Source organism: Juglans microcarpa x Juglans regia, chromosome 3D, assembly GCF_004785595.1.
Source record: "Juglans microcarpa x Juglans regia isolate MS1-56 chromosome 3D, Jm3101_v1.0, whole genome shotgun sequence".
Classification (NCBI taxonomy): domain Eukaryota; kingdom Viridiplantae; phylum Streptophyta; class Magnoliopsida; order Fagales; family Juglandaceae; genus Juglans; species Juglans microcarpa x Juglans regia.
In genome coordinates, this window is record NC_054598.1 from 12919788 (window position 1) to 12946439 (window position 26652).

The 26652-nt window shown below is 36.3% G+C and overlaps 2 protein-coding genes across 2 annotated transcripts; one reads left to right on the forward strand and one right to left on the reverse strand.

The window, feature by feature from the left end:
* The first annotated feature begins 988 nt into the window (after positions 1-988).
* Positions 989-2875, forward strand: LOC121256369 (uncharacterized protein At1g27050-like). Its single transcript, XM_041157147.1, has 2 exons — positions 989-1490; positions 2492-2875. The coding sequence occupies exons 1-2, from the start codon at positions 1137-1139 to the stop codon at positions 2738-2740; spliced, it is 603 nt and encodes a 200-aa protein (XP_041013081.1). The 5' UTR covers positions 989-1136; the 3' UTR covers positions 2741-2875.
* A 2316-nt stretch (positions 2876-5191) lies between these two features.
* Positions 5192-15814, reverse strand: LOC121256370 (protein PTST homolog 2, chloroplastic). Its single transcript, XM_041157148.1, has 8 exons — positions 15025-15814; positions 14368-14525; positions 13611-13806; positions 13284-13522; positions 12380-12525; positions 12147-12294; positions 5658-5726; positions 5192-5565 (listed from the first exon to the last, which is right to left on the reverse strand). Exons 1-8 carry the CDS (start codon positions 15779-15781, stop codon positions 5470-5472), a joined length of 1809 nt encoding a protein of 602 aa, XP_041013082.1. The 5' UTR covers positions 15782-15814; the 3' UTR covers positions 5192-5469.
* Positions 15815-26652: the final 10838 nt, after the last annotated feature.

A 26652-nucleotide genomic window follows, 5' to 3' on the forward strand; every position in this document is an offset into this window, starting at 1 on the left:
TCGTGAGTTGTTTGGATTATTACTTACCCGCGATACCGTTTTGTATCGCAGATTTTGATGCAGATGAGGATGATGAGCCTTAGGCTTTGGCTCCACTAGATGAGTGATCTGGGGTTACTCTCGTGTATCGAGATTTATTTTCTCACTTGCTATGTATTTTGCCCTTCGTATTATATTTTAGGATAACTGTATAACTCTTTTCTGTACTACTTTTATTTTGATAAGTTTATATTTAAAATTCTGGTATTCAGTTTACTAGCTTTTAATTTAACCGCTGCGACTTTTTTTTGTTGTGCACTTTTTGCATGTTGCACACACTTGAGCACTTATTGTTGGGATGCATGACACATGTTATTATCATTCTGACATCACGATTCTCATGTTTCCGTACGTGGAAGTTAGGCGGCACATTTTTTTACCTATCATACATTATATACATAAATTTTCCCTTTTTATTTTGTAATATTTTACATCTATTTCAAAAATTTATACGATATTTTAATGTCTATATTATATAATTATTTTAAACTTTATATTATCCATTTCAATTTTAATAAATAATCGGTTATTTTCTACCTTATTCTATTTCATTAATAATATTTAAATTATGAAATTAAAATTAAATTATTAATTAATATATGAAATATATTTATAAAATATTAAAAAATTATAAAAAATTATTAAAATATATAATATTATATTATTATTTTGACTTTAAAATAATTAGTTGAATATAAATTTATCTAACCAAATATTAATATTATAGCGAAAACTTAAATTTCTAACCTTTGCAAATGCTCTAAGATTAAGGAGAGATTTGTATTCGTAACTCATCTTAACTCATTTCAACTCATTTCACTACTATTTATTATTATTCATCAATTTTAATTCACAAATCTCACTACTATTTATAACCTATCTTATTACTATTTACAATCTATCTCAACTCATCTTTAAATCCAAAGCACACTAAAAAGATAACCTTTTGCACTAACGGCAGTCAAACCAACATTTTCCATAAAAGAACCCCTGCATCAGCAGCCAGCAGCCCAAAAGTAGGCAGATGTGGTAGATAACAGCTAGACTGCTAGAGTCTCCAAGTCGCAAAACCCGGTTCACTCCCTTCACGGAGAATCATGAACCGAAACCGAAAGCGTGACAAACCCTACTTTTCCCGCCACGTCCCCGCCTCTCTCTCAAAACGCCGTCGTCCCATGCCTTCCCACCCCCTTCTAGGCGACGATGGAGACGTTGTCGACAAGCCGATTGCGAAGCCGGCACCGGCGCCGGCGCTTGTTGTCATGGGCCTCCCCGTTGGCTGCTCTGTCCTGGACGTTAAGTCCCGGTTCGAAATCTATGGCTCCATTTCCCGGATCCGAATCGACCGCGATGGGTCCGCGTACATCATGTATCGTACCAAGGACTCCGCCAAAGCCGCCATTGCCGCTGCCCTAGACCCCTCTTTCGGCATCACCGTCGACTCCACAGAAGTACTCTCTCTCTCTCTCTCTCTCTCTCTACCTATGTGCGTTTGGTTGCTAAGAAAGTGTAGAAAATTTAGTCGAGGAACAGTTAAGTTGGAACCAGATGTTTTTTAATTCATTGATTTATGGAGGGGTGATTACTTTAAAAAAAAAAAAATTATGGAGGGGTGATTGGGCTCAATTTTGGTTGATTTATTTGAATTAAATGCAATGCAAACAAAGTTGAATACCCTTCTGTGACCGTTTCGGTTAAGACACTAACGAAATATTTCGATATGGGTATTGTTTTGGTGTACCGTTTCAAGATAGTCTATGTATAGATAATTTAATTATATATGTATAAATTATATTTCAAAATAACAAGTGTTAAAAAATTAAAACACATAAGAATCTTCAAATGTTAGAATTAGAATGAAAAAACAAAAAACCAGAATTTTTACATTAATTACAAAAATATCACAACCATGCCGTTACACCAAAACGCACCGAAATGGCCAGCACACCGAAAACTGGTCAGTATTGACTGAAACACACCGAAATGGCCGATATTTGACTCGGTACCAAACACCTAGCTCCCCTGTGCCGGTTATTGTTCTCGCATGGTAAATTCCAGCCATACCGAGTACGGTACGGTATTCAAAACATTGAATGCAAAGCATCAAAAGTAAGATTTTTTTAATGATTTTTTCCAAGTACCCAAACGGAGTATTACTTTAAAATTCTGGGAAATCGGCCAGCGATTATTTTAGAACAGAGAGCTGAAATAGGAAATGCTAAAGTTTTGGCCACGTTAAAAACTTGGGGAAATCAAAATAAGCATCCTTTCAGCTTCCTAATGAAATCGCATCTTGTGTAAGAAATGTGTTTTTTACTTTGGGGAAACCGAACTGTGTTCTAACCTTACTTTCTCATTGTAATTTTATTGTTTTCGTCTATTTTCTTGGCAACCAAAGCAAGGGGATCCTTTTTCTTGGCTTTTGAGTATTGAGTGAGGGCATATGTTGCAGGTAAAGGTAATGTGGGCAACCGATCCTCTTGCCCTCTGGAGGCAAGGAGTTGGGCTTGGTGCCGGTAAGGGTAATGGCTCATCCTCATCCAAGCTTTTGCGGGCTGAGGTACCTCTGAGCAGACATGGTAGAGGTAACAAACTTGCTTCAGCTATGGTGAAGCCCAGAAGTAGTAATGATGGTTCTTCTAGTGTTTCAGAAGTGCCTTTTAGGGGTAGAGAAATCGTGGCTTATGATGATATACTGTAAGTATAGAATTGGTGCAGGGATTAATCTATTTTATATTGAGTGAATGGATTTTAGGTCTAGCTATAGATAGAATTTTTATGTATATGTAGACCTAAAGCTACCTTATTTATTTATTTATTTATTTTGGCTTTTTCATATTTTGCAGTGCAATTGTTTACGAGTTTGGATTGCCTATAAAAAAAGAAAAGAAAATTGTTTGCAAGTATGGAAGGGTAAAATTCAGTTGTCAGGTTAATTATCAATAAAAAATAAATTCAGTAGTCAGCTTGTAACTTTTATTTTTTGATTGGTTTAAGTTGTCAGGGTGTAACTTTAGTGGCCAGACGTCAAAGGGCAGGCTTGCAATTAACTGTAGGCTCAGACATCTTGGGTTCAACTTTGTATAATTCCCTTGATTACCTGATATACGATTTTGGTAGGACAGTTTTGTGTATTTGGGTTTAGCCACCTAGACAATCAGAAGGTTGCTACCTTTGTGAGGTTTCACATCATTAAAAAGACAAGCTTGAATATGTTTAAATTAAGCCTGGATTTGGGTGGATTTGAGTTTGATGTTGAGAGTACCAAATAAGAAGTAAGCATGCAGGTTTCCAAATTCAGCAACCATATAGGCTTTTGAGGGCGTTTTTGTTCCTCTCTGTTATTATCAGAAGATGCATTTTGTATACATTGTCTGAGACTTGTCTGGAGGAACATTGTTTTGACAGATTAGAGAAAGTAAGAATAGTTTTGAATGAGTTGAGTTGAGTTCCGCAGCTAGTTTTGTGTTCCTTCAATTTTAATTTTGCAACTTGATATAGATTTTTTATTTTTTATTTCTTGCAATCCCACCCAAATAATGTCACCATTTAAGTTTTCGTGTATTGGATGATGTTTCCCTTTTGAATGCAAGTGGATATCGTTGGTTTCTTACTACTTTTACCTTAATACATATTGAAGTTAGCATTTGAAGCACTCTTGCAATTCAAAACCACGCAATGGCTTGTGCTGTCAAATTTCATTGCTTTGACGCCCAGAGCATTGCTTGATTCTGGATTATACGTTCTGGCTCGGGATTAAAAAAATCTGCGGCTATTAGTTCTCCGAAAACAATTTTTACCTGATCCGATATATGTTCTTGGGCGCAATTACAGCACACCTAGCTTCACAGGAGGAATCTATACGAACATTATGATAATTGAAGTTGAATGATAAGATAAGACCATCATCCCATCCTCGTGGACTTTTGATGGAGGCTTGTTTCATATGATTTCCATTTTTGTTCTTTTGTTCTTTTCTCATTTTTGGTTTTGCGGTATGTAAAAAGTAGAGGTGGCAATATATAACACGACCCGTTAACGTAACACGATAATAACGGGTTTGGATTTAGTCTTAACGGAGTTGAGTCAAAACGGGTTGACCCGTTAAGACACGATTGCTTAACGGGTTAATAACGAGTCAATCCATTTTGACCTGTTAAGACAATTAAAGTTATAATTATATCCTTCTACCAAAAAGTAAAATTGTTAAGATTTTAATTTTGATATTTTTATTGTTTGGATTGTAATTTTAAATTTATAGTTAGTTTTATATTTTTTTTATAGATATTGCGATTTAAACATTTATATAAAATCATGCTAAACTTAATCAAGTCAAACGATTTAATTTTAGATATGTTCAACTCATTTACATAAACGAGCTGAAACGGGTCGAGTCGTGTTAACCTATTTCGTAGTATTTACTAATGGGTCAAAACAAGTTGACACGATAAGATCTGTTTTGTTAATAAATCATGTTAGATATTGAAATTTTGACACGATAAACTTAATGGATCATGTTCGAGTTAACTCATGTAGTATAATATACATGTCTTGACACGACAAGAACACGAATCGTTAATACGATTTGACACCCCTAATAAAAAGATAAAAGCCAGTTTTTTTTTAAGAAAACTATGAGTTTTTTTTTCACTTGCTTGTGTATTTTCAATGAAATAATTGGCAATATGACGAGGAACGGATGTCATGCTAGAATCATCGGTAAAGATAATATATATATATATATATATACATATATTAAATAAAATAAAAAAATGTTTGCATTAATGGGTTATTACAAACAAAAATACAATTCATCATCCTTTCATTGTCTTCTAATATACTATCAAATGATTAAAAAATTATTTATTATTTTCCACTTAGCTATCAATATGAACTATCAAATGATTTTTTTTTCACTTGCTTGTGTATTTTCAATGAAATAATTGGCGATATGACGAGGAACGGATGTCATGCTAGAATCATCGGTAAAGATAATATATATATATATATATATATATATATTAAATAAAATAAAAAAATGTTTGCATTAATGGGTTATTACAAACAAAAATACTATTCATCATCCTTTCATTGTCTTCTAATATACTATCAAATGATTAAAAAATTATTTATTATTTTCCACTTAGCTATCAATATGAACTTTCAATATATTGCGCTGAATATGATCCATTGTATCACAAATTATATGAATTCTAAAAAAAAAAAAAAAACTCTCGAGTAAGATCATTCTGTGTAAGATAGATGTATTTACATCAACAGACAAGAAGGAGAAACAATATACCATTCGAAAAGACAAGGAAAAGGAAAAGCATCTAAGAGCGTTGCAGATGCCCAATCCGCTGAGGTGAAAGAATCAAAAGAACAAAAAAAAAAAAAAAAAGGCCCATCATTAGTATCACGATCGCGTCTTTATGTGACAATAAGCAGATTGTTCTCGTATCCATTGTTTTTGACGATAGGGCGTAGGGGATCAACCCTCCATTCACCGTCGACAATAAACTTGATCTGTACGACCAATTAAACATGTCAGGAGGCTCAACGTCTAGAAGGAACAGTGCTCATGTCAAACTATTAACCAAGTTGACAATTAGAACTACCTCGTATCTGCCCGGGTACAGCTTGAGGCGAAAAGAAAAGAAACCCGTACTTGACTGTTCCATCTTTCTCTGCAAAATAGAACCATCTTTGCATCTTGTGTCAATGTTTAAACAACTTAAAAGTACCGTTAAGTGTCTTTGTTTTTTTTTTTTTTTTTTGGGGGGGGGGGGGGGGGGGGGGGGAGTCATCAATAACCATTAGTGTCTTTTTTATCAAAGTGTACCAGCACATGATTCCACAGATGATACATCATGCAAAACAACAAACAAACAAAAATCTCATGCAGTCTATTCAATGAACATGAATAACTTGAACAATGCCATTTTTTCCAACTGATTCCCATAATAAACCAAGCACCAAACGGCAGAGGTGCATAAAAGAAATTTAATTTCCAAAAGAGGGTAAAGTTTCTTCTTCACAAATGACTGAAGCACGCACAATTCACTCACATCTCCGGTCTTTGATAAGAATCGCAAAAGGTGGCAAACCTACTAAAAGAAAGCTACCCCCATCACTCAGCTGCATACATCATTTCGACAGATATAAACTTCCTTTCCAGACAAAATCATCCTAAACATATATACTCTTTTGGAGAAGGACGTCAAAACACATTTAATTCAAAGCAATCTCTGGTCAGCAAATTATTAGAAACACAAGCATGCACGTTAGAATTGAAGATTTTGGATGAATGATTCATATATTTAGGTAGCACTAAACCTTGAAGAGAAATCTGCCTGTATAATCTAATACTAGGACATAAGAAATGCATTTCATAAGCCTTTTAATCATCATCACGGATGTAGCACCAAATAATTGAAAGGACGATGATGAATGGATTATTTTCACTTGCCAATTATTCGATGCCATAATAGGGAATAATGAAAAGATGATGTTTAAAAGGCTTATGAACATCATTTTTCTTAAAGAGTATCTTACCGTAGACAACATATTACTTGCTCTGTTTAGCACTAGTGCTGCTTGCAAGTCTAGTTTAATGTTTTTTTTTTTAAGGTAAAGAAAACTTTATTGATCAAAGAATAAGGCATATCCAAATACAAATAAAAGGACACTGAGTGCCCTAATTAAGAAGGCGCCAAAGAAATAAGAAAATCATGTAGGTACATGCCACTGAAATCAACAGTAATGGCCCAGGTACATAGAGTACTGTAGAATAAAGCTTTAAGTTCCTCTAGTGATCTCTCTCTATCTTCAAATGTCCTTGCATTACGCTCCTGCCACAAGCACCACATGATGCATATAGGGATCATCATCCAAACCGCTTTCACCTGCTGCAAACCTCCTATAGTTGGCCAGCTGGCCTACACTGACACTACCGTCTCTGACATAACCCAAGCCAACTCTACTCGACCGATCACCTCAATCCACAAAGCCCTTGTTGTATCACAATGTAAAAGCAGATGGTCCACCGACTCTCCCCCTCCCCTACACATGCAGCACCAATCCGCTATGATGACCCTCATTTTCCTCAAATTATCAGTTGTGAGGATATTACCCAATGATGATATCCACACGAAAAATGCAGCTTTGGATGGTGCCTTATGTCTCCAAAGTCTTTTTCAAGGAAAATTAGAATTTGGCTCTTGGGTGACAACCTTATAGAAAGAGCGAACCAAAAAAGCACATTTCCCGACGGGTGACCACCACAACCCATCTTCTTGTTGATTGCTTGGTTTAACAGAGTACAAGAGGCTGTAAAAATCAGCAAAGCTGTTCATCTCTCAATCTTGAGCTGCTCTACTAAAATTGATATCCTAGTGTATCTGTCCACTCGATAACCCCATGACATCCGCCACTGCAACATCTTTATCAATAGCAATTTGGAATAATGACGGAAAGGCAACTTGTAGGGAGATCTCCCCACACCAAATATCTTCCCAGAATTTAATCCTGGAGTCCCCCCCCTTCCCCCTAAACTGGAGTTGGGTGTATCGAGTAAAGACCCCCTATCCTCTTCTGATATGTTTCCACAACCCCACTCCATATGCTCCTCTAACTTCATTAGTACTCCATCCCCCCCAGCTTCCTCTGTATTTATGTTCCATCACCCCCTTCCACAAGGCTTCCGGTTCCTTGTTATATCTCCACAGCCATTTTTCAAGTAATGTCCAATTAAAGATCCTCACATTTCTAATATCCAAACCACCATAGAAGATAGGACGACAGACCATTTCCCACTTCCCTAGATGGAATTTGAACTCCTCTCCCATGCCACCCCACAAGAAGTCACGTTGAAGTTTCTCAATTCGGTTTGCCACACACACAAGTATAGGAAACAGTGATAAGAAATAAGCCGGTAGGTTAGAGAGTGTACTCTTAATCAAAGTGATCCTGCCGCCTTTCGATAAAAAACATTATCTTCCATCCCTCTAATCTCTTATCTATATTCTCAATCACCGTCTCCCATAAAGGGGACGCCCTCGAAACCACCCCCAATGGAAGGGGAAATACATCGAAGTACGTCAAAGGAAAAGAGGCTATCTTACACCCCAATGTGCCAGCTAGCTGCTAGATATTAGGAACATCTCCAATTGCGAAGCAGTCAGGCCTCAACACTTGAATCTGACTAAGAACAAACATAGCCGATGCCATCTTGCTTAAACCTTCCATCATAAGAACAAACAACAGAGGCGACAACAGATCAACTTGTCTTAGGCCTCGCGAACTATGAAAAAAGTCAATTGGGCTAACATTTATCAATACCAAAAATTTTGCTGTTGATATGCACCAGCGAATCCAAGACCGCCATCTCTCTCCAAAACCGCACCTCCCAAGAGGTGTAGAAGGAAGTCTCAATTAACGTGATCATAAGTTTTCTCCATGTCAAGCTTGCAAATGATCTTTACTATACCATCTTTCAGCCTATTGTCCAGACATTCGTTAGCAATGAGAAACACATAAAGGATTTGCCTACCTTTAACAAAGGCATTTTGGGGTTTGGAGATAATCTTCCCCACTACCTCACTCAGTCGATTCGCAAGTACTTTGGATATGATCTTGTACACCTCATTCACAAGGCTAATAGGATGAAAATCCTTCACCTCATTATCCCCCATCTTCTTTAGGATCAACGCGATGAAAGTGATATTTAAACTCCTCTCAAATTCTCCAAACACGAACAGCTCCTGAAACACCTTCATAAGATCTTCCTTGATGACATCCCAACATTCTTGGAAGAAACCCATAGAAAAACCGTCAAGCCCTAAAGCCTTGTCTTTGCCCATCTTTCTTACTACTTTGAGGACATCTTCCTCCTCAAATACCCTCTCCGTTCAAGATACATCACTCGGTCCAATGGTATCAAATACAAGGCCATCAAGGAAGGGCCACCATCCCATCGGCTCAGATAGTAGTTGCTCATGGAAACCAACTACATGATCATGGGTCGCCTACTCTTCTCTACATTCTACCCCATCAATCTTCAACATCTCTATATTATTGTTTCTCCTGTGAGAGTTTGCAATACTATGAAAATACTTCGTGCTATCTCCTTCCCTCAACCACAAAGCTTTTGATTTTTGCCGCTAAGATGTCTCTTCCAATAATATGATCCTTTCTAGCTCCACCCCTAACGACACCTTCCGCTCTATTTCTTCCCAAGTAAGAGGCCTACCCTTTTGGATTCTCTCAATTTCCTGGATCTCCTTCAACTTGCACTTTTTGTTCTCCCCTATGTCTTCGAACGATTGCATGCTCCACAACTTCAAGTCCTTTTTTAGTGCTTTCAATTTCGCCGCAAGGACAAAACTAGGGGTAACCTCGAACTAGTATGTGGACCACCACTGCCTTACTCTTTCTACAAAACCTTCATATTTCAACCACATGTTCTCAAATTTGAAATTCTGTCATCCTCTTCGAAGGCCACCACAATCAAGCATGATAGGCCAATGATCCGAACTAACACGAGGCAATTGCTTTTGCCAAACATCCGGGAAGTACTTTCCCATTCTGGAGATATTAAGAAACAATCCAACTGAGACCATGTTTGATTATTAGCCCACGTGGTTGTACCCCCAGCTAGTGGCAAATCAACCAAGTTCAAGTCAGAGATACACTCCGAGAACTCCACCATTGTTGGCCGCCCTCTTCTATTACCTGAAGACTCGCTTGGAAATCTAGTGACGTTGAAATCTCCCCCAATACACTATGGAAGTTCCTACCATTGGTGTACTCCTGCTAACTCATCCACAAAGAAGCTCTATTGATGTCTAAATTTGGCCCATAAACACCTGCGAAAGCCCATAAGAAGTTATCCGACACACTCCTAAAAGAGCAAGCAACCAAGTACATTCTTATGAAATCCTCTATTTTTTCCACCACCCTTCTATCCCACATGATCACAACCCCTCCTGATGCCCCATTAGAAGCCAAATAAACCCAATCCATATGAGCACAGCTCCATAAGCTTCTCACTATTTTCCTATTGATCATCTTCAACTTAGTCTCTTGTAGACATATAATATCCGTCTTCCACTCATGAAGCAAGTTTTTAATCTGCATATGTTTATTGACCTCGTTGAGCCAGCGAACATTCCACGACACAATCTTTGGTCTCATTGGGAAAAGACCATCCCCTTCCCTTTCAACCTGCCCCTATTGGCACTACCCTTGGAATTCATAGACCACGTCAATCTTTTGAGTTCACGCTGTTTTTTGGAGCCCGCCTTACTTTGTCGTTTATGCCCACTTCAATGGCAATAAACAAGGCCATAAACTGTTCCTTACAACCTTTGCACTTTAAACCCACGAATTTATGGATTTCTTTCACCTTATCAATGACTCAATCTAAGACCTTAGAAAGACCAAGATACATAAATTTCAGAGGCAACAGATCCACCTCCATGTTGTCCACCTATGTATCTCGAATCTCTTCCATCAACTCTAAGTGCTCACCCATGGCCTGGACAAAACTCTGAGAGAAGTCATCAACAAATAGCACCAATTCCGCCCCATCAACCGTGAAGTCCCCCTCCTTCAGATCGACCACAGTTTCTTCCACAACCTGGACAGAAAGGTTAGCCAAGGACACCCCATCCTCCTCGCACCTCATCGGCATTATCTGGTCCCCCAACGGTAGAGAAAAGCCCCCAAACAGATTTGGTAGAGCTTCCCACACATGAAGGCCAACAGATGGGTTTGTCGGTGACACCCCTACCTCCTCACAACTCATTGGCAATGTCTGGCCCCCAAATGACAAAGAACCACCACCATACAAGGCGGCAAAACAATCGCATCTTCTAACGCCAAGATACGATCTTCCTGCACTGATGGACCATCAACAAGGGGTGCCACTGGCACCGTCAGCTATTTCTGGCTTCCCCCTGGCAACATCACCTGCGGCCTCTCCTAGGAGCCTCTTGATGGGCCCATGGGTTTAGGCCCACCCAATTGGCCCTTCCCCTTATCAGAAGGTCCATCCCTTCCTATTACTGGTACCGGCCCATTCACCTTAACCCATTACAAACCCTCCCCATTCTTCTGTTTAAAAGGGCTTTGTTATAGGCCCAGCCCATTCCCTTTATAACCCTCTTACCTTAAAACATCACCTTCCTTATTTTGCTCGACACTTCTTTTTTATTTCAGCAATCTCCTTCTGCAAAACTACAAAAAACTCATCACTTCTTCCCACATGTTGTGCATGTCCCACTCCTCCCCCTACCATTTCCACCATTTCGTACAAGATGAGGGGCTCGATGCTGCTTACTGTCAGATAAACTAACACCACCTCCACCCCTACTCTGTTCACGATAGCTAGTCTCAAGAACCAACGCCTCCTTGTAGGACACAGGCTGCACCACCTTCTGCTGCAGTGAAGAGCCCCCCTGAAAGACCCTCCTGCTTCTACCTTCTTACAATCACTCACCCAGTGCCTCCATCAGCCTTTTCCATCATCTCCCCCCCTCCCTTCAGGTATGAAGATGAAATTTATTCTACCACCCTCACCGTATTCAGTAACTGCCACATAACGACCCCGATAATTCATGCACTTCTGAGCTAAAAAGCTACAATAACTTTCTCTAATGGTGCTATAGACCTCCTCATTCTCCCCTCACAAGCAAACCTCCAGTGCATTCTAAAGCCAAACCACAGCACTAGATTCCACTGTAATCTCATGGTCCTTCTTCCATCCTCTCTTAATAATATGTAGCAAACCACCTTCCTTTACTAATAAAAAGAATTTGGAGTCTATCAATAGCTCCCTAGTGAAACCCATCAGAACCCCCCTCCACGTTAAAATAGAAAAAACATCGCCGATTCTATCAAGGAAAATCTTCGCCACATGTACAGAGAGAATCACTTTAGGAGAGTGGAAAAGCAATTACGGTAAAAATATTATACTGTCAAAACTAGTCATTGTGTGTGACTATATAAAAGAGTAGTGCTACCCTAGTTTAATGTTACCGTAGATTCATTTTTCTTACATATATCACTAACTCAAATTAATATATCAATGCAAGATGAGATCAAACCTGGGTAGCCCAACCATCGAATGAACCTGCTAAGAGCACCACGGAGGCTGGATTGACCCAAACTATGCATGTAGTACGAAGATGTTGTAAAGCCCTACGATTATCATCAATTCTCTTCTGTTTCTCCTCCACCATCTTTTGAGCATCGCTGAAAATAAAGATAAAAAGACTGTCACATTGTGAGGGCATGTTAGAGGCATATATCTTGGTAAATGAACATAAATCCTGCACACATTATTGCCAGTGCCATCTTTCCCTCTAGTACTGCTAACTTTGCACGTATTGACCGTAATCTGCCTTGAGCATTCATGATCTCATTTTCCTGGAACTCCCAAGCATCAGAAAGGTTCCGCAACTCCTTTGAGGAGCTTTCATGACCCTAGAGAAGATACAAAAAATCATATAGAAGATGATAAAAGAAATATTTCCCACAAGAAATGTTCAAACTACAGTCACAATATGAAAAAGCTTTCTAGAGAAACCCAGTGCATAGCTTAATTTTCTCAAAATAAGAATAGTTTGAAAGTGTAAAGCTTCATCCCTTCCTCGCAAGAAATAAATTTACAATACACCATACATCAACTTATATATTCTTTCTCTATATCATTTAAATATTCTTTTTTTCTTCTTTCTTTACTCATTTTAAATATTTTCTCTAACTACCGTTAAATTTGTAATATTCTTAGATATTTCAATATGTCTCATATATTAATGTGATTACAATATCTCTCTGTTGTCAAAATGGCATCAATAGCCCAATAAATATTAAAAAAGAAAAACAATACAATAAAAACTCATTATCCTATTTTTTGTGAACTTTTAATCCTTTTTTCATGTTTTTCAAAGTTTCTATCATGAGTACTTTTTATTAAAATAAATTATTCTAATAATATTATAATCTTTTCATGTTATATGAATAAATGTATAAATGTGAGAAATATAAAAGACGATAAGGAAGAAAGAAACAATAAAAAATGTTTACATAGATGAATAGTGTATGTTAAATATAGATAATCACTTTAGCTCACATGTATTTTGCATTGATTTTAGATAATCCAATGGAGACCTTATTTTGAAATATTGTTAATTATTTTACATAAAAATGCCAAATAGATAAGCCATTGTGAGTGCTCCTACCTGCTGTGACATAGCTTTATCAGCATTTGACCTCAATGAGAGAAGAACAAAGGAAAGCTCTGACTCCAGGTGCTGAAGTCGACTTCGTATTTCATTGTGATTAATCTCTTTTGGAGATGAGCCCAATTCTTTCACTGTGTTAAAAGATTCACCAGTAACATCTCTTATTTCAAGAATCTTGTCTCCTGAACCATCCATTGGCCCTTCCATCCTAGTTTCATTGTAGGCAATTTCAGCAGCTGTAAATTGTGTTAATAAAAAGCAATCAGTTAATCCAATCCGTGAGCCCATGAAACCACCAGATATTAGTATTGGACAATAAAACACCTTCAAAACTGGCATCAGAAAAGCCTGCCCTCTGAATGCTCCAAGTTCTCCACATGTCTGGCTTAAGTGAGTTTACTAAACCATCACCATCTAACAAAGATCTGTTCTGATCCAGCTTGCCTCCCAAATCATTTTCAATGTGCATATTGGAACTTAAAGAAGTCAATTCACTGCTGCTTTCCAGTCTAGCAACTGTCTTTTGCGATGTAACAAACACCACATGTTTTGATTTAGAAATTTCTTTTTACAGGTAAAAAAAAAAATGTATTGAGAAATTTCTAATAGCAAAGGATACGAAATCAAGCACTTAAACCTAGAATCATGAACATATCTCTAAATCAGGACGCTATGATAAAGACCCCCACTTGACCAGAGATTTTACTAAAACATTATTTATCACCTTTTAAGTTAAACACAGCTCAGTGACACCTCTTTAAAAAGACCACCACAGAGTTGTGGTCACAACAACCTTTTGCTCATACTTTGGAATTCTATGTACTGAAACTATCTCGAAAGCAGAAAATCAAAACCTAACAAACAATAAAAACAACTCTCAAAACCAAATATCCGAAATCTCTCACAATGACAAGCATCTATTATAGCCGATAAAAAAATAAACGCACCTATTCTTGGCATTATTTAATGAGTAGGAGCGAAATCGAAACACACAACAATATGAGTAGTGCAAAATGTTCTGATTGAACATCACATCTCAAGAAAACACCAATGTTTCTTAAAATCGACAAAACTAACATACCGTATCTATTGAGGTTCCAGGATCCCACTCATCTTCACAATGATTACTTGGGAAGTAAGCATCATTTCCTTGCTCTCTCAATCCAAACCCAAAAGTTATATTTCTTTGTTTCTCCAATCGATTCAATATACCCTCAATCCCAGACTCATCCTCTACAGCTGTTTCCCTATGCAAATATCATTAAGTTAGATGGCCCTTCCAAGAAATGCATGATTAATTTGATTGCTAAAAATCAAGTCGTATGCAAAAACCCCAAGATTTGGAACCTTGTACCATTTTATAATTAACATGAATGCTATACGATTCCAAAACTCATACAATCAAGTCGTATGCAAAAACCCCAAGATTTGGAACCTTGTACCATTTTACAATTAACATGAATGCTATACGATTCCAAAACTCATACTCAAAATAAGGATAGGGGAACAATATTTAAGCATAAAAAATCAACATTTACAACAGCTTACTCCCCAGAAGGCAGCAAGCAGATTGAAAATTCAGCCAAGAATGCATATTCCTATCATAGTTGCTAAAGGCAAACCATTAAAAGAGCTCTAGACTCAAATTCTTAGTTCGGGGCATACGACTTTTGCATATAAAACTGGGGGAAAAAAAAAAAACGCAAACAAGACTACAAGAGCATTGTGTGACCCTCACAGTGATCTACCAGACGACGAGGCTGGGGAGAAGAAGTTCCTGAAAAACTAGGAACCATCCCAGAGCTCTGAATTCCGTTTACCACCGAATTAAAAACACCAGCACATTCTTTATCCGCTGAGGAAGAATAAGAAACCCCAGTAGGAACATTATCTTGGACCTTCTCGTTCTCCTCATCGTTCAAATCCCAGCCCAGCGAGAGCCAACCACCTCTATCCACGATAGCATCCACCAAGTCCATCCTCCCGGCTTCAACCAGTTCTTTCTTGCTCGGAAACGCCTCCGGATTCCTCGACTCCTTCATAAACTCCAAAATCTCCCCCTCCAAAGCAAAATCCCCCTCGCTATCCCACTTCAGACACCTCCTCACAAGGCCAGAAAAACGACCAGGTTCACCGCCCCCACCACAACCACCGTTCTTCGGCGCAACAGAACTCAGATGCACAAACTGCTCCCTAATCGTTTCCTTCTTCTTATCGAAGCAACAAGGAGAATGGAGCGAGTGGAGTGAGACTGAGAGCTCAAATTTGGGAGCGAGCAGGAGGAGACGAGGAGGTGAGTAGAAAAGGTTGTGAGGGAGAGCATGGCTCAGGCATTTCGTCGAACACCGGAAGGCTAAAGGCGCGATAGGATTAGAAGGGCAAAAGGAGGTTGAGGAGACAGAAAAGGAAGAGGAGAGGTGGCAAGCAACGAACAATGCCACTGGAAAGCGCAACGCGCATTTAAATCCAATCCAATAGCTCAGATTGGCGTGCATAGCGTGTTTATTATTTATTAACAGTGTCAGATTTTTGGGCGGGGAAAGACGACTAATGGCAGAATCCTATCGATTTCTTAGGGCTTAGATCAGTCCTACCTCGCCAACGTACCACCGGCGTCTGTTGCCACGCGCCGTCACATATAAGTGCAAAGACAGATGATTGGCTGCAGATTAGTCCGTTCAATGCCGTACTTTTGACTATATTATCGTTTTTTCCTAACCGATGATCTTGAAAATGAAACTATAAATCTTTCCAAAAAACATCTTAAGACAATAAATTGCAGTACACCCATAACTTTTACTGCTTCTAGCAGAGGTTCCACCGCCATCAACGATAATACCATAGTTTGCATGACTTTACGAACTACTAACTACTATTTTTTAAGACAACACCCTCTTTGTAGGACATGGGTGCAAACCAAAAAATTAGTCCCAAAATTCGTTTTATTTTTCTTTTTTCCACTACTTTTGCATTGTGGTTATTGTACTGGGACGTTTGTTGAGGAACCCTACCCAGTGTTTTAAATTTCGTATCGTACCGGCCGGTACGGCCGAAATTTTTCGTTTCAGCCGTCCGGCCGGTACAGGTATTATACCTGTTTCGTACCGGCCAAAATACCGGCCGGTACTGAATTTCGGCCTGTACCGGCCTATATTTCGGTCGGTACCGGCTGATATTTCGGACTGTGTTTTTTTTTTTTTTTTTTTTTTCGTTTTTTCAAACCACAAGCTTATTTTTTAACCCCCAATTTAGACTAGACTATTTATAATTTATATATATATGTATTTATATATAATTTATTTATATATAGACTATTATTTTGGAATATAATTTTTATATATATTTATATATATAATTTATTCATATATCGACTATCCCGAAACGTTATTCCAAAACGCTATTCTGAAACGGTACCGGTACTGAAATATTTCGTTCCAGTGCCTTGACCTGTACGGCGTCCGGTACGGTATTCAAAACATTGACCCCACCCCCACCTCATATATCATCATTTTCGTTTCTAATATAAATTTGCTTGCTTAGAAAAACAAAAATTATGGTTTATTTAGAATAGATCTCATTTCAAAATTATCATCTAATCTCATTCCTAAACATAATTTAAATACAAAACTTTTAAACAAATCATTACATCTTTTTCAAACTAATCATTACAATTTTTTCAAACTTTCAAATAAAAAATAAAAAACAATTCAATTTTTTCAAATCCCTAAATAAAAATAATATTATAAAAATATATTCTAAATTCTAACAATATTTTAATTTTAAAATATTTTTATTCAATTTTTTTCTCTTTTTTTCCAAAACCCAAAAAATACTCAACTCAAACTATTTCACAAATATTCACAAACTATCTTCTTATTATTCACAAAATTATCATCTCATCTCAGTCTCCAAACGAGCCCAGATAGCTCTCTTCTTGTACCTCTAGATCATCTGTGACAACGTGTTTTCTCATCTATCTTATGCTCCCCTTTTTTAAGGTTGTGGATTATATAGGGCCAAAAAAAACCCGACTGAGGCTCTGTTTAGAACTCTGACTGAACTCAGTTCAATCTAATTTTAAACTGAGTCTAACATCTAAATATCTAACTCTTAAATTACTAAACTCATCTCAACTCAAAATATTTTTACACATGAATCCATAACCTCTTTCAACTCAGCATCTCTTTGCACATGGAGTTCACAATATTTTTTAACTTTCTATAAATACATCTAAACTCATCTTAATATCTAAATACATTTTTTTAACTCATCTTATATGTGTTCACAATACTTACTTAATTATTCCAACTCACTTTTATTTATAAGGAATTCATCCATCTTAACTCATCATGCCTTAGTTGGGCTGCAGAGGCCAGATTGAGTGAGTAATGCGGATCCGGACTAACAAAGACCCGGCAAGACTAGGGCTTAGAGGTACCACGTATGAAAATAATTAATTTGTAATCATTATTTTATAATTCTATATAAAATAGAAGGTAGTTTGTAAATTTAAAATTTATAATTATATTGATCAATTCTTAATGAGTTGTAAAGATTTGTAGATATATTATTATCTATTTTGCAATAATAATCAATGTTACAATTAAAAAGAGCGAATGATACATGTGAATACATATGTCGTAGAGTCTGCAACAGTCAAATATGAACAATACTAGTCTTTCCATTGGGATTTTATTTATTTTATTTATTTTTTTACTTGAAGTATTTTTTATTAATGTTGTAATTTTTTTATTTTTTTATTTTTTAAAAATATTTAAAAGTGCTAAAATATGTATGTAAAAAAAAAAAAAAAAAAAACATATAAAATACATTAAAAGGAGTTCCCAGCGGTGGTCCTACACTCATCAAATATAGAGATAACATAAAATTAGATAAGGCAAGACAATGACAAAAAGTGGCAAGGCTAGACTTAAAGCGGATAAAAAATATCTTACCATGCGTGGAAGGCTGGATGATAAAAGTTGGGAGAAACGACAGAGGAAGGGAAACTTCATTTTCAAGGGGTCTAACTTCGCCTTCTTTTTCTTTGGATCCTGTTTAGGTATAGAATATTCTCAGTCAATTTTATTTTATTTCATTTTATTGTTATAATTTTTTAAAATTCTTATACAAAATATAATATACAATTTAATTTTTTAAATTTTAAAATAATAATATTAAAAAATAATATTTTATTCAGCTCATCTTATCTCACTATCTAAACCAACCCTTAGTCTTGGACTCCATTTTCTTAATTGTAATAAAGAGTTTAGAGTGGAGATGAGAGCTTGCACAAAATAAACTTCTACTGTATTTCACTCTCAAAATTCGTAGGCGTAAGTTTGAATGTCAAATCATGCAAATATCTATGTAATTTATTCCTATCATTTATTATGGATATTCATCTCAAGCAAAACCACCATACTAATTGTTTATTCCAAATTCAAACCAGTTATTTTTATGCAAAATAGATCATTTTAAGTTCATGTTTAAATTTAAAGATTTCAAATTAGAGAATGCATATAAAGTGAATCCTATAAGGACTATTCATCTGGGCCGGATTTTTTTCCTGCCCAGCCCAGAACTAGGATAACCGAGTTACGGTTATGGTTTTCGGCCTTGGTCAAATCCAGGCCAGAACCCGCATTACAAAACCTGAACCTACATGGTCCAAGTCCGGGTATGAAACCTGCATTTCGAATTTAAAATCTAGTATCCGGATTTATATATAAAATGAAGTCTTCAGCTTAATCCACCCCACCCCATGATATATATGTCTCTATCTTCTGAAGGCTTAGGATTTCCACCACCCTGCCCGACCCCTTCTCTCTCTCACGCGAAATCGTGAAACCCTAGCCACCATGTCTCTCTATTTCAAGCTTTGGCCGGCATCTCTTTCTCGATGTCGTGTCTATCTCACCTACCTTTTGGTAAGTAGAGCTCTCTCTCAATCTGTGAACAATGAATGTAAACATGCTGATCTATGAGCATGTGGGAAATGATTGGTAGTGCTTATCTTTGAACATATGTTATCTTTTGCTCAATCTACTCTTTTTTTAAAATATGGGTTTTTTTAAAAAAATATGGGTTTTTTTTTTTTTGAAAAAAAAAAATCTTTTCAGGGCTTTCTCCTTTCGGAGCTAGCATTTTTTGGTAAAAGTTTTTAATTGGTAAAATTTGGCTATTTTGATTGCTCTGTAAGGAAACCTTCATCTTTGGTGTGTGCTAGTTTTTTTTTTTTTTTACCCATCAAATTCTTTGAGATGAAAATTTGGGTGGATCTGGTGATTTGGTGAACTAGGTCTCTCTTTTGTGCTTAGAACTTGTCGAATGGAATTTTTCTTGCTTTCAACTTGCAAGACACCATGTTTATATCCTATGCTCGTGATTCAGTTCTATAATATATAGTTTACATTTGAATTGCTTAAAAGATACTTATTTATTGGATAAGAGGGTAGGTGTGGTATTTTGAGGAGAAGGCCTGAGATTCATTTTAGGTTTGAGGAAAATATTGGGTTTTGCTTAATTTATAGAGAAAAGTTGAAAAATTAGTGAGTGAGTTTTGAAATTCTTCTAAGGGGCCTGTAGGACTAGGAAATTTGTGGATAGAACGGAGGGGAATAAAGCAACAATCTCTCTTTGGAACGGACATTCCATTATTGGGGATTTAACAACTTCTAATAAAAAATCGCCACATCAGCATTTTATAAGATAAGTTAATGAGACTCATCACATGTGCTAAAATCTACATGCGAAAGAAAGAAAAAGAAAAAAGCATGTTCAATAATCGTAAGCCCGTAGCAAAACTCTCCAAACTGCTGCACGACATCAAGTTCCATCGCCGCCTCTATCGGACAACGATGTTGCCACACCAACTTCCATCACCACATGACACCACATCATTCATACAGCCACCAAGTTCCATCAGATTCGAAATAGTCATTGCCATCATCTTCTCCATTTCTATTTTTTTTAGTTTTGATTTCACAATGGGTTTATTTTTATTGCTCTTTCTCGAGATTTCCATAACTAAATTTCGTGATTTTGTTTTCATCATCATTTTTGCTTGCTCAAGAGAAATTGAGACAAACTCAAATTACCCGGACAACTGTTTTGAATAAACCCATATCACCTAGAGGAGGGCATGGCATTTCTACCAATATAGTACCATTGTTCACTCTTTTTACAAATCAAAACACAAAAACCCAACCACCCAATAATAAAGCCCAAGCAATCGCCCACAACAAATCCAACTCCATCTTGATGAATTTCATTTCTTCTGGCTTAATTTCTCACAAAGTGAGAAGAGGGAGATTGAGGAAAAATTGAACTTGAAGAGAGGGAGAGTCACGGGTGTGGGCAACGGCGATGGCTAGCTCTTGCTCTTTAGTTGTTGAAAAGAATTAACCGATCAATCGTTTCCATTTTTGTTTGATTTGATCTTTTTATTTTCATTGGGAGGGTCATGCATGATTTTGTGTTTTGGGAGGGTCATGCATGATTTTGGTTCTGGGTTTCGAGAGAGGGGAAGGGTCACTAGAGATGGTGGATTTTTGTTCCGGTGAATTATAGCATGTGGTGTGGTTATAGTGGAGGAGTTGAAATGGGAGGCCTACTTGTCATTTACTCATTGAAATGATGTTATTTAGGAGAGAACCAACCGGCCGGCTGGCCGGCTATAAGTTTATCTCATAAAAAAAAAGGTTAAAGCTTACAAAGGGCGAAGTGCCTTTGGAGTATAGTTTTAAATTTTGCGTCATACCGGTCGGTACGGTCGAAATATACCGTTTCTGTGGTGTAGCCAGTACAAAGAAGGGTATAGTTTCGTACTGGTCAGAATTTCTGCCGTTTCGGCCCATACTGACCTATATTTCAGCTCGTACCGGTCGATATTTCAACCTTTACTTTTTTTTTTTTTTTTCTTCAAACTGTAAACTCATTTTTTAACCCTCTATTCATACCAAATTATTTATAATTTATATATATATATATTTATATATAATTTATTCATATATAAACTATTTTAAAACGGTATTCGAAATAATATCGATATTAAAATATTTCATTTCAATATTTCAAATAAAATAATTACAAATATGATATTCAAAACATTGCAACAGAAGATTAGCCGACCAATATTAGAGTGATGTCAGGTACAAAGACAACAGCAAAGAAAGGAACAATGAAAAAAACAAAAAGGGTTTCGGAGTAATTTTTTGAGTGGGGAAGAGAATAATGCTTTCTTCTCAAACTTTATTAACGATTCCATATAAATCTTCTCTCTCTCTGGAACGTTAGAAACTTCTAAATGACGGTAGTTATCCAGAAAAAAAGGGTATCACACGTAAAGGTAACCACAGTTAATAATGTCCATGGTTTCACATAAATGGACTTTTCTTTAGGTTGAATTTAAATAAACAAATGAAAAACCATTACCAAATCATATAATACAAATCACAGAACCCATTCACAACCAGCGGCAGTGTAATTAGCTTACTTTTAGATATTGAATTGAGTTGAGTTGAGTTGAGTTGAGTTGAATTGAGTTGAGATGATAAAATATTGTTAAAATATTATTTTTTTAATAATATTATTATTATTTTAAGATTTAAAAAAGTTGAATTGTTTATTTTATTTTGTATTAAAATTTAAAAAAATTATAATAATAAGTTGACATGAGTTAAAATGAATTGATGAACCAAACGTATCATAACCATTTTAATTTTCCTATGAAAAATATACTAACAGATTTTCAAAATTTGAAGAAATATAGATAAAATGATCTATATTAACTTTTTCAAAAGGTAAAAGTTTGAATTATGAGCTACAGTAACTTTAAGTATATCTTCAAATTTGAATATATACTATTTATCTTTAAAAGTAATATTTTATTGTAAAAATTACTCCAATTGCTTTACTTTCTAATTTTTATTTCTCACGATTTTCACTTATCTTGAATGCCCTCTCACTTTTATTTTTGTGTTCAATTTTGAAATATGTGAATGAAGAAATATTATTATTAATTAACATATAATTAGTGTAATTATAAAATATAAGAAAAATTAAAATATTATTATTAAAAAATAATATTATATTATTATTTTAACTAATTTAATATAGAATTATGATTAGAAAGATTTTGAATTTATAAATAATATATATTTTCTATTAAATCTTAAAGATAATTTTGATGAAGTCAATCATAATGATGTTAATAAATGTTATTTGGAAAATGATATGTTTACAATCCTCTTACTATTTATTTATTATTCTTTTTGTATTTAATTTTTTTTAAATTTTTTATTTTACTTAATGGTTAAAGAAGTGACTATTAATAAAATTATATATATTTTTTAATTTTTTCTTAATAACGAGAGGCTGGAGTGAAGGCAATTGAAGTACACTATAATGGAGGGTTTGAATAAGTTTCTTGCTGATGAAGGACGAGGGCTCATGGGAAACGAGAGGCTATATTTCAAGATCTTGGAGAGGGACAATCAATGTGGGATAGAAAAGATGATTCCTGCTGAGCTGCCAATACGATATACACTCCAACAAACCTCCGTCCTCTTTTCTAAATTAAACAAAAAAAAAAAATCTAAAACCTTATATATATATATATATATATATATATATTATTTATTTATAGACATATTGCTTGATAGTTTGAGTAAATATTTTAAACTTAGATTGTTGTTATATCCGAATCAGGATTAACATGTTCAAGTTTTTATAAACTCTGTGGATACATTCTTTCTCTTCAATTTGGGTGGCTGCAGAGAATAGATTAGGAATTCAATGTGGTTGTTGTCTTCAGCTTGGATGGTTATAGAGAACAGACTTGAAGTTGCTATTTGGTGTGATTAAATCATTGATGTAAGACCATGTTATTGATATGTAACTCATATCTTATAATTTTGTATTTTGTAATGTAACGTATATAATACAAAATAATGAAAGATGTAGTGAATTGCATTATGTGTTGCATGATGAATATTGATTTTTTTTTTTTTTTTTTACATGCATTTAGTTAAAAATGTAACTAGTTGTTTCTAACTTTATTTATTTTTGAAATAAAATTTAGTTTCCCATTTTTAATATATTTTTATTATAATAGACAATGTTCAATGTATTAGTATTATGGTTTTCAACATACTTCTTGAAAAAAATTAATAAAATATAGGCTTTTATGTTAAAAAAAAAATGCTTTTTAACAATATTTTTTCTTAAAAGAAATTGTAATGAAATATATGCTTTTAGATAAAAATAAAATAAAAATTATGCTTTTCAACACTTTTTCTTTTGAAAAAAATTGAATATAGGCTTTTGTAAACCAAAAAAAAAAAAGTATAGGTCAGAACCGGATTTTTGGGTTTCCAAAACCCAATTTCATCTGGGTTTCATACCGGGTTTGAAATTGGAATTCCGGGCTAGGTATACTTGGATATCCAGTTTGGAACTATACCTAGTCCGGAACCTGGATGAACAGTCCTAATTTTTCAAGCATAATTAAATACTTGATAAAATTAAAATTGATTTTAGGATAATGATAGAGTTACTACTTTCCTACTACTTATTTACTACTCTTTTTGTATTTATTTTTTTATAATTTTTTTTATTTTACTTAATGGTTAAGGAAGTGACTATTAGTAAAATTATATATTTTTTTCATTTTTTTCATAATGATTAAGGATGTTAAAATATTTAAAAGAAAATGATAAAAAAATAAAAAACTTCAAATACACTATAGATAGTAAGAATAAATATAGATAGAAGCCACTGTTGGGAGCAACCATTTTGCATACATGATGTGGCATCATCTAGACCACACATCTCCCAAGTCTAAAATAAAAAAGTAGAGAACTAAAAGCAGCTATATAGTGAGTGCAAAGTGTGCACTGCTACAGTGACTTTTCTCTAACATTACTCAAATAGTAAATGAGTAACAAAAGAGTAGTAACTCTATCACTACCCTTGATTTTATAGAGTGGCATGCTTGCGTTAGTTGATTGTAAATGGGTTGTAAAATACTTGTAAGATAATTGTAGGTATATCATTTCTCAATATCATGTAACATATTTCATCCACTTGTCTTTCTTTCATCACTTAAATTATTCCAATACTAACTGGTTTTTAAACTTCTATAGAACTTCATAAAACACACTATTATATGGTACTTACCATATTATGATTAGAGAAATGATAGTTGCAGTCGTTAGTGCGCAAGCGTCGTACAATCACTTTAAAAAAAGTGAATAAATACGGGATCTCACTCTTTTTCAAAGTGATTGTATGGCGCTTGCGCACTCCATGAATGTATATAACATTACTCTTATGATTAATTGAGATTCTCCTTTTTCTTTAGTGATAAACATCGAAGCTAAAGCTAATTTATGGTCAACTCCCATTTTTTTACCATTTGGGTCAAACTCCAAGGAGGCAAGTAGACCTCCTCATATATGCGTCCTTGCTTAAACTGCTTAAACTAGTTGGTATTTTAGGATGAGCAATCCTGCTTGTGAGGGGATTTTTTCTTGGCCCATGGAATTTTCTAGACCCAGCTAATGGGGAAATGACTCAATAGAAGACAAAAGATGAGAGAATGAGATGAGACAAGAAGAGACTAAGGCATGAAGATGTCAGAAGGCATGAGAAAATAATGTCAAGAGAATAAAATAGGAGATTTGACATAAAGTAAGGACAATCAAGGTGTTAGGAGAGAATAATGAGGGAAGTTACTTAGAGCAAGTGGGGGCAGGAGATAAAATGTAAGGGAAACCTAAGGATTTGGGACCTCTTTTATACCTTTTGGGATGACTCTGACTTTTTCAGAATTGGAGACTTATTCTTCTCCAGAGAACTTATTCTCTAGCAAATAACTCTACAATTTCTATTGTACAGTAAGAAAGGAAAGGCTATGAGAGACTGTAAAAAAGTTTATTATAATGGAATCTCTCCTCCTCAAACTCTCGTGGAAGCCTAGTGCCGAACCATGTAAAATATGTGTTCATCCCTTTACTTTTTCTGTATTTAAATATTGTTCATTGCAATGGATGTACGAACCGACACCGTATAGCTGCACCTGACCACTGTCGGGGCCTCCATATAGCACCAATCCAGGCCCAGCTCTGAAGGCCCGAGTTGCCAGGGCCTGGCCCAAGGGCGTGGGAAACATGACGTTAACAGTTGGCCTCGTTTGTGGGATCGAGATTTTTTATACCAGAAACAGAAGAAGAACGATTTTTCGGCATGCTAAATTGTCTTCGAAGGAGCAGATGAAACTCTTCCAAATAAGTATTTTCAGTCTTTTGACTTCTATTTTTATGAAAAACACTACTGCTGGGAAGCTGCAATTAAAAGTGCATTGCACTTTTTATATGTTTAGCATGGAAGGTCGGCTTCTCAAACAAAAAAGCATGAAAGGTCGGGAACCAAGCTTCCCGACCACTTAGGCTGTAAATGCAATTGCCCTGTGTACTTTTAAAATATACAATACACATGGAATACACTCGCGAGAAGTAGTGCATAATTGCACAGTGCACTGGTGAACAATGCACAGCACACTGATACCACATCCCGTGCATGGCATGAACAGTGCCATGCATGAGGGACAGGGGCTAGGCACGCCCCGTGCCCCCTGGGCATCCCTCGCCCACTGGCAACGGGGGCTACGGCAAAACCAGTGGCCACCATCTGGGCCGCTGGCGTGGTCTGCCGGCTTAGTGGTGGTCGCCAACCACACGGTGGGCTGACGTACAAGCCCCACAAGCTAATACGGAAGGATAACTAGAAGCGCCGCGGCTCGGTAGAGCGGGAGTGGAGCCAGCAGTCACACAAGTGATCGTTGGCGCCGTCTATCCCCATGGGGGTGGTTTGCGACCTCCCCTTAAAGTAAGGACCACACAGTGGCGATGAAACACGAACGAAGCTGCGTTGGCTGGAAGCTCCACAGCCAAGCTCGATTGCGGCACGACGAGGATGACAACAGCTACACTTTGCCCCATCAACATTCTCTGACTTCACTAGGTTGGCCTCCAACCACCCCCAACCAGCGGCAGCTTAGCCATGAGCTACGGGTACTCCTATGGGTGCACGATCGTGCAGCCTCCACGACCCTTCTCCATAGTGCCTTTCCACGGCCCCTCTCAATGGCCAGAGGATGCACTCCTCTGCTAGCTCACGGGTAGGCTCACCATGCGATCTCTTCTCCACGACCATGCATTGTAGTCGTATGCACTGCAGTCAAGGTCCCCTAACAGCCAAGGTCCACCTCTCCTTGGCCATATACACACGGCCACCAACGGGCGGACAAGATGGCACTCTACAGATAAAACTTCATGGCCTTAACAACCTCTTCACAACAACT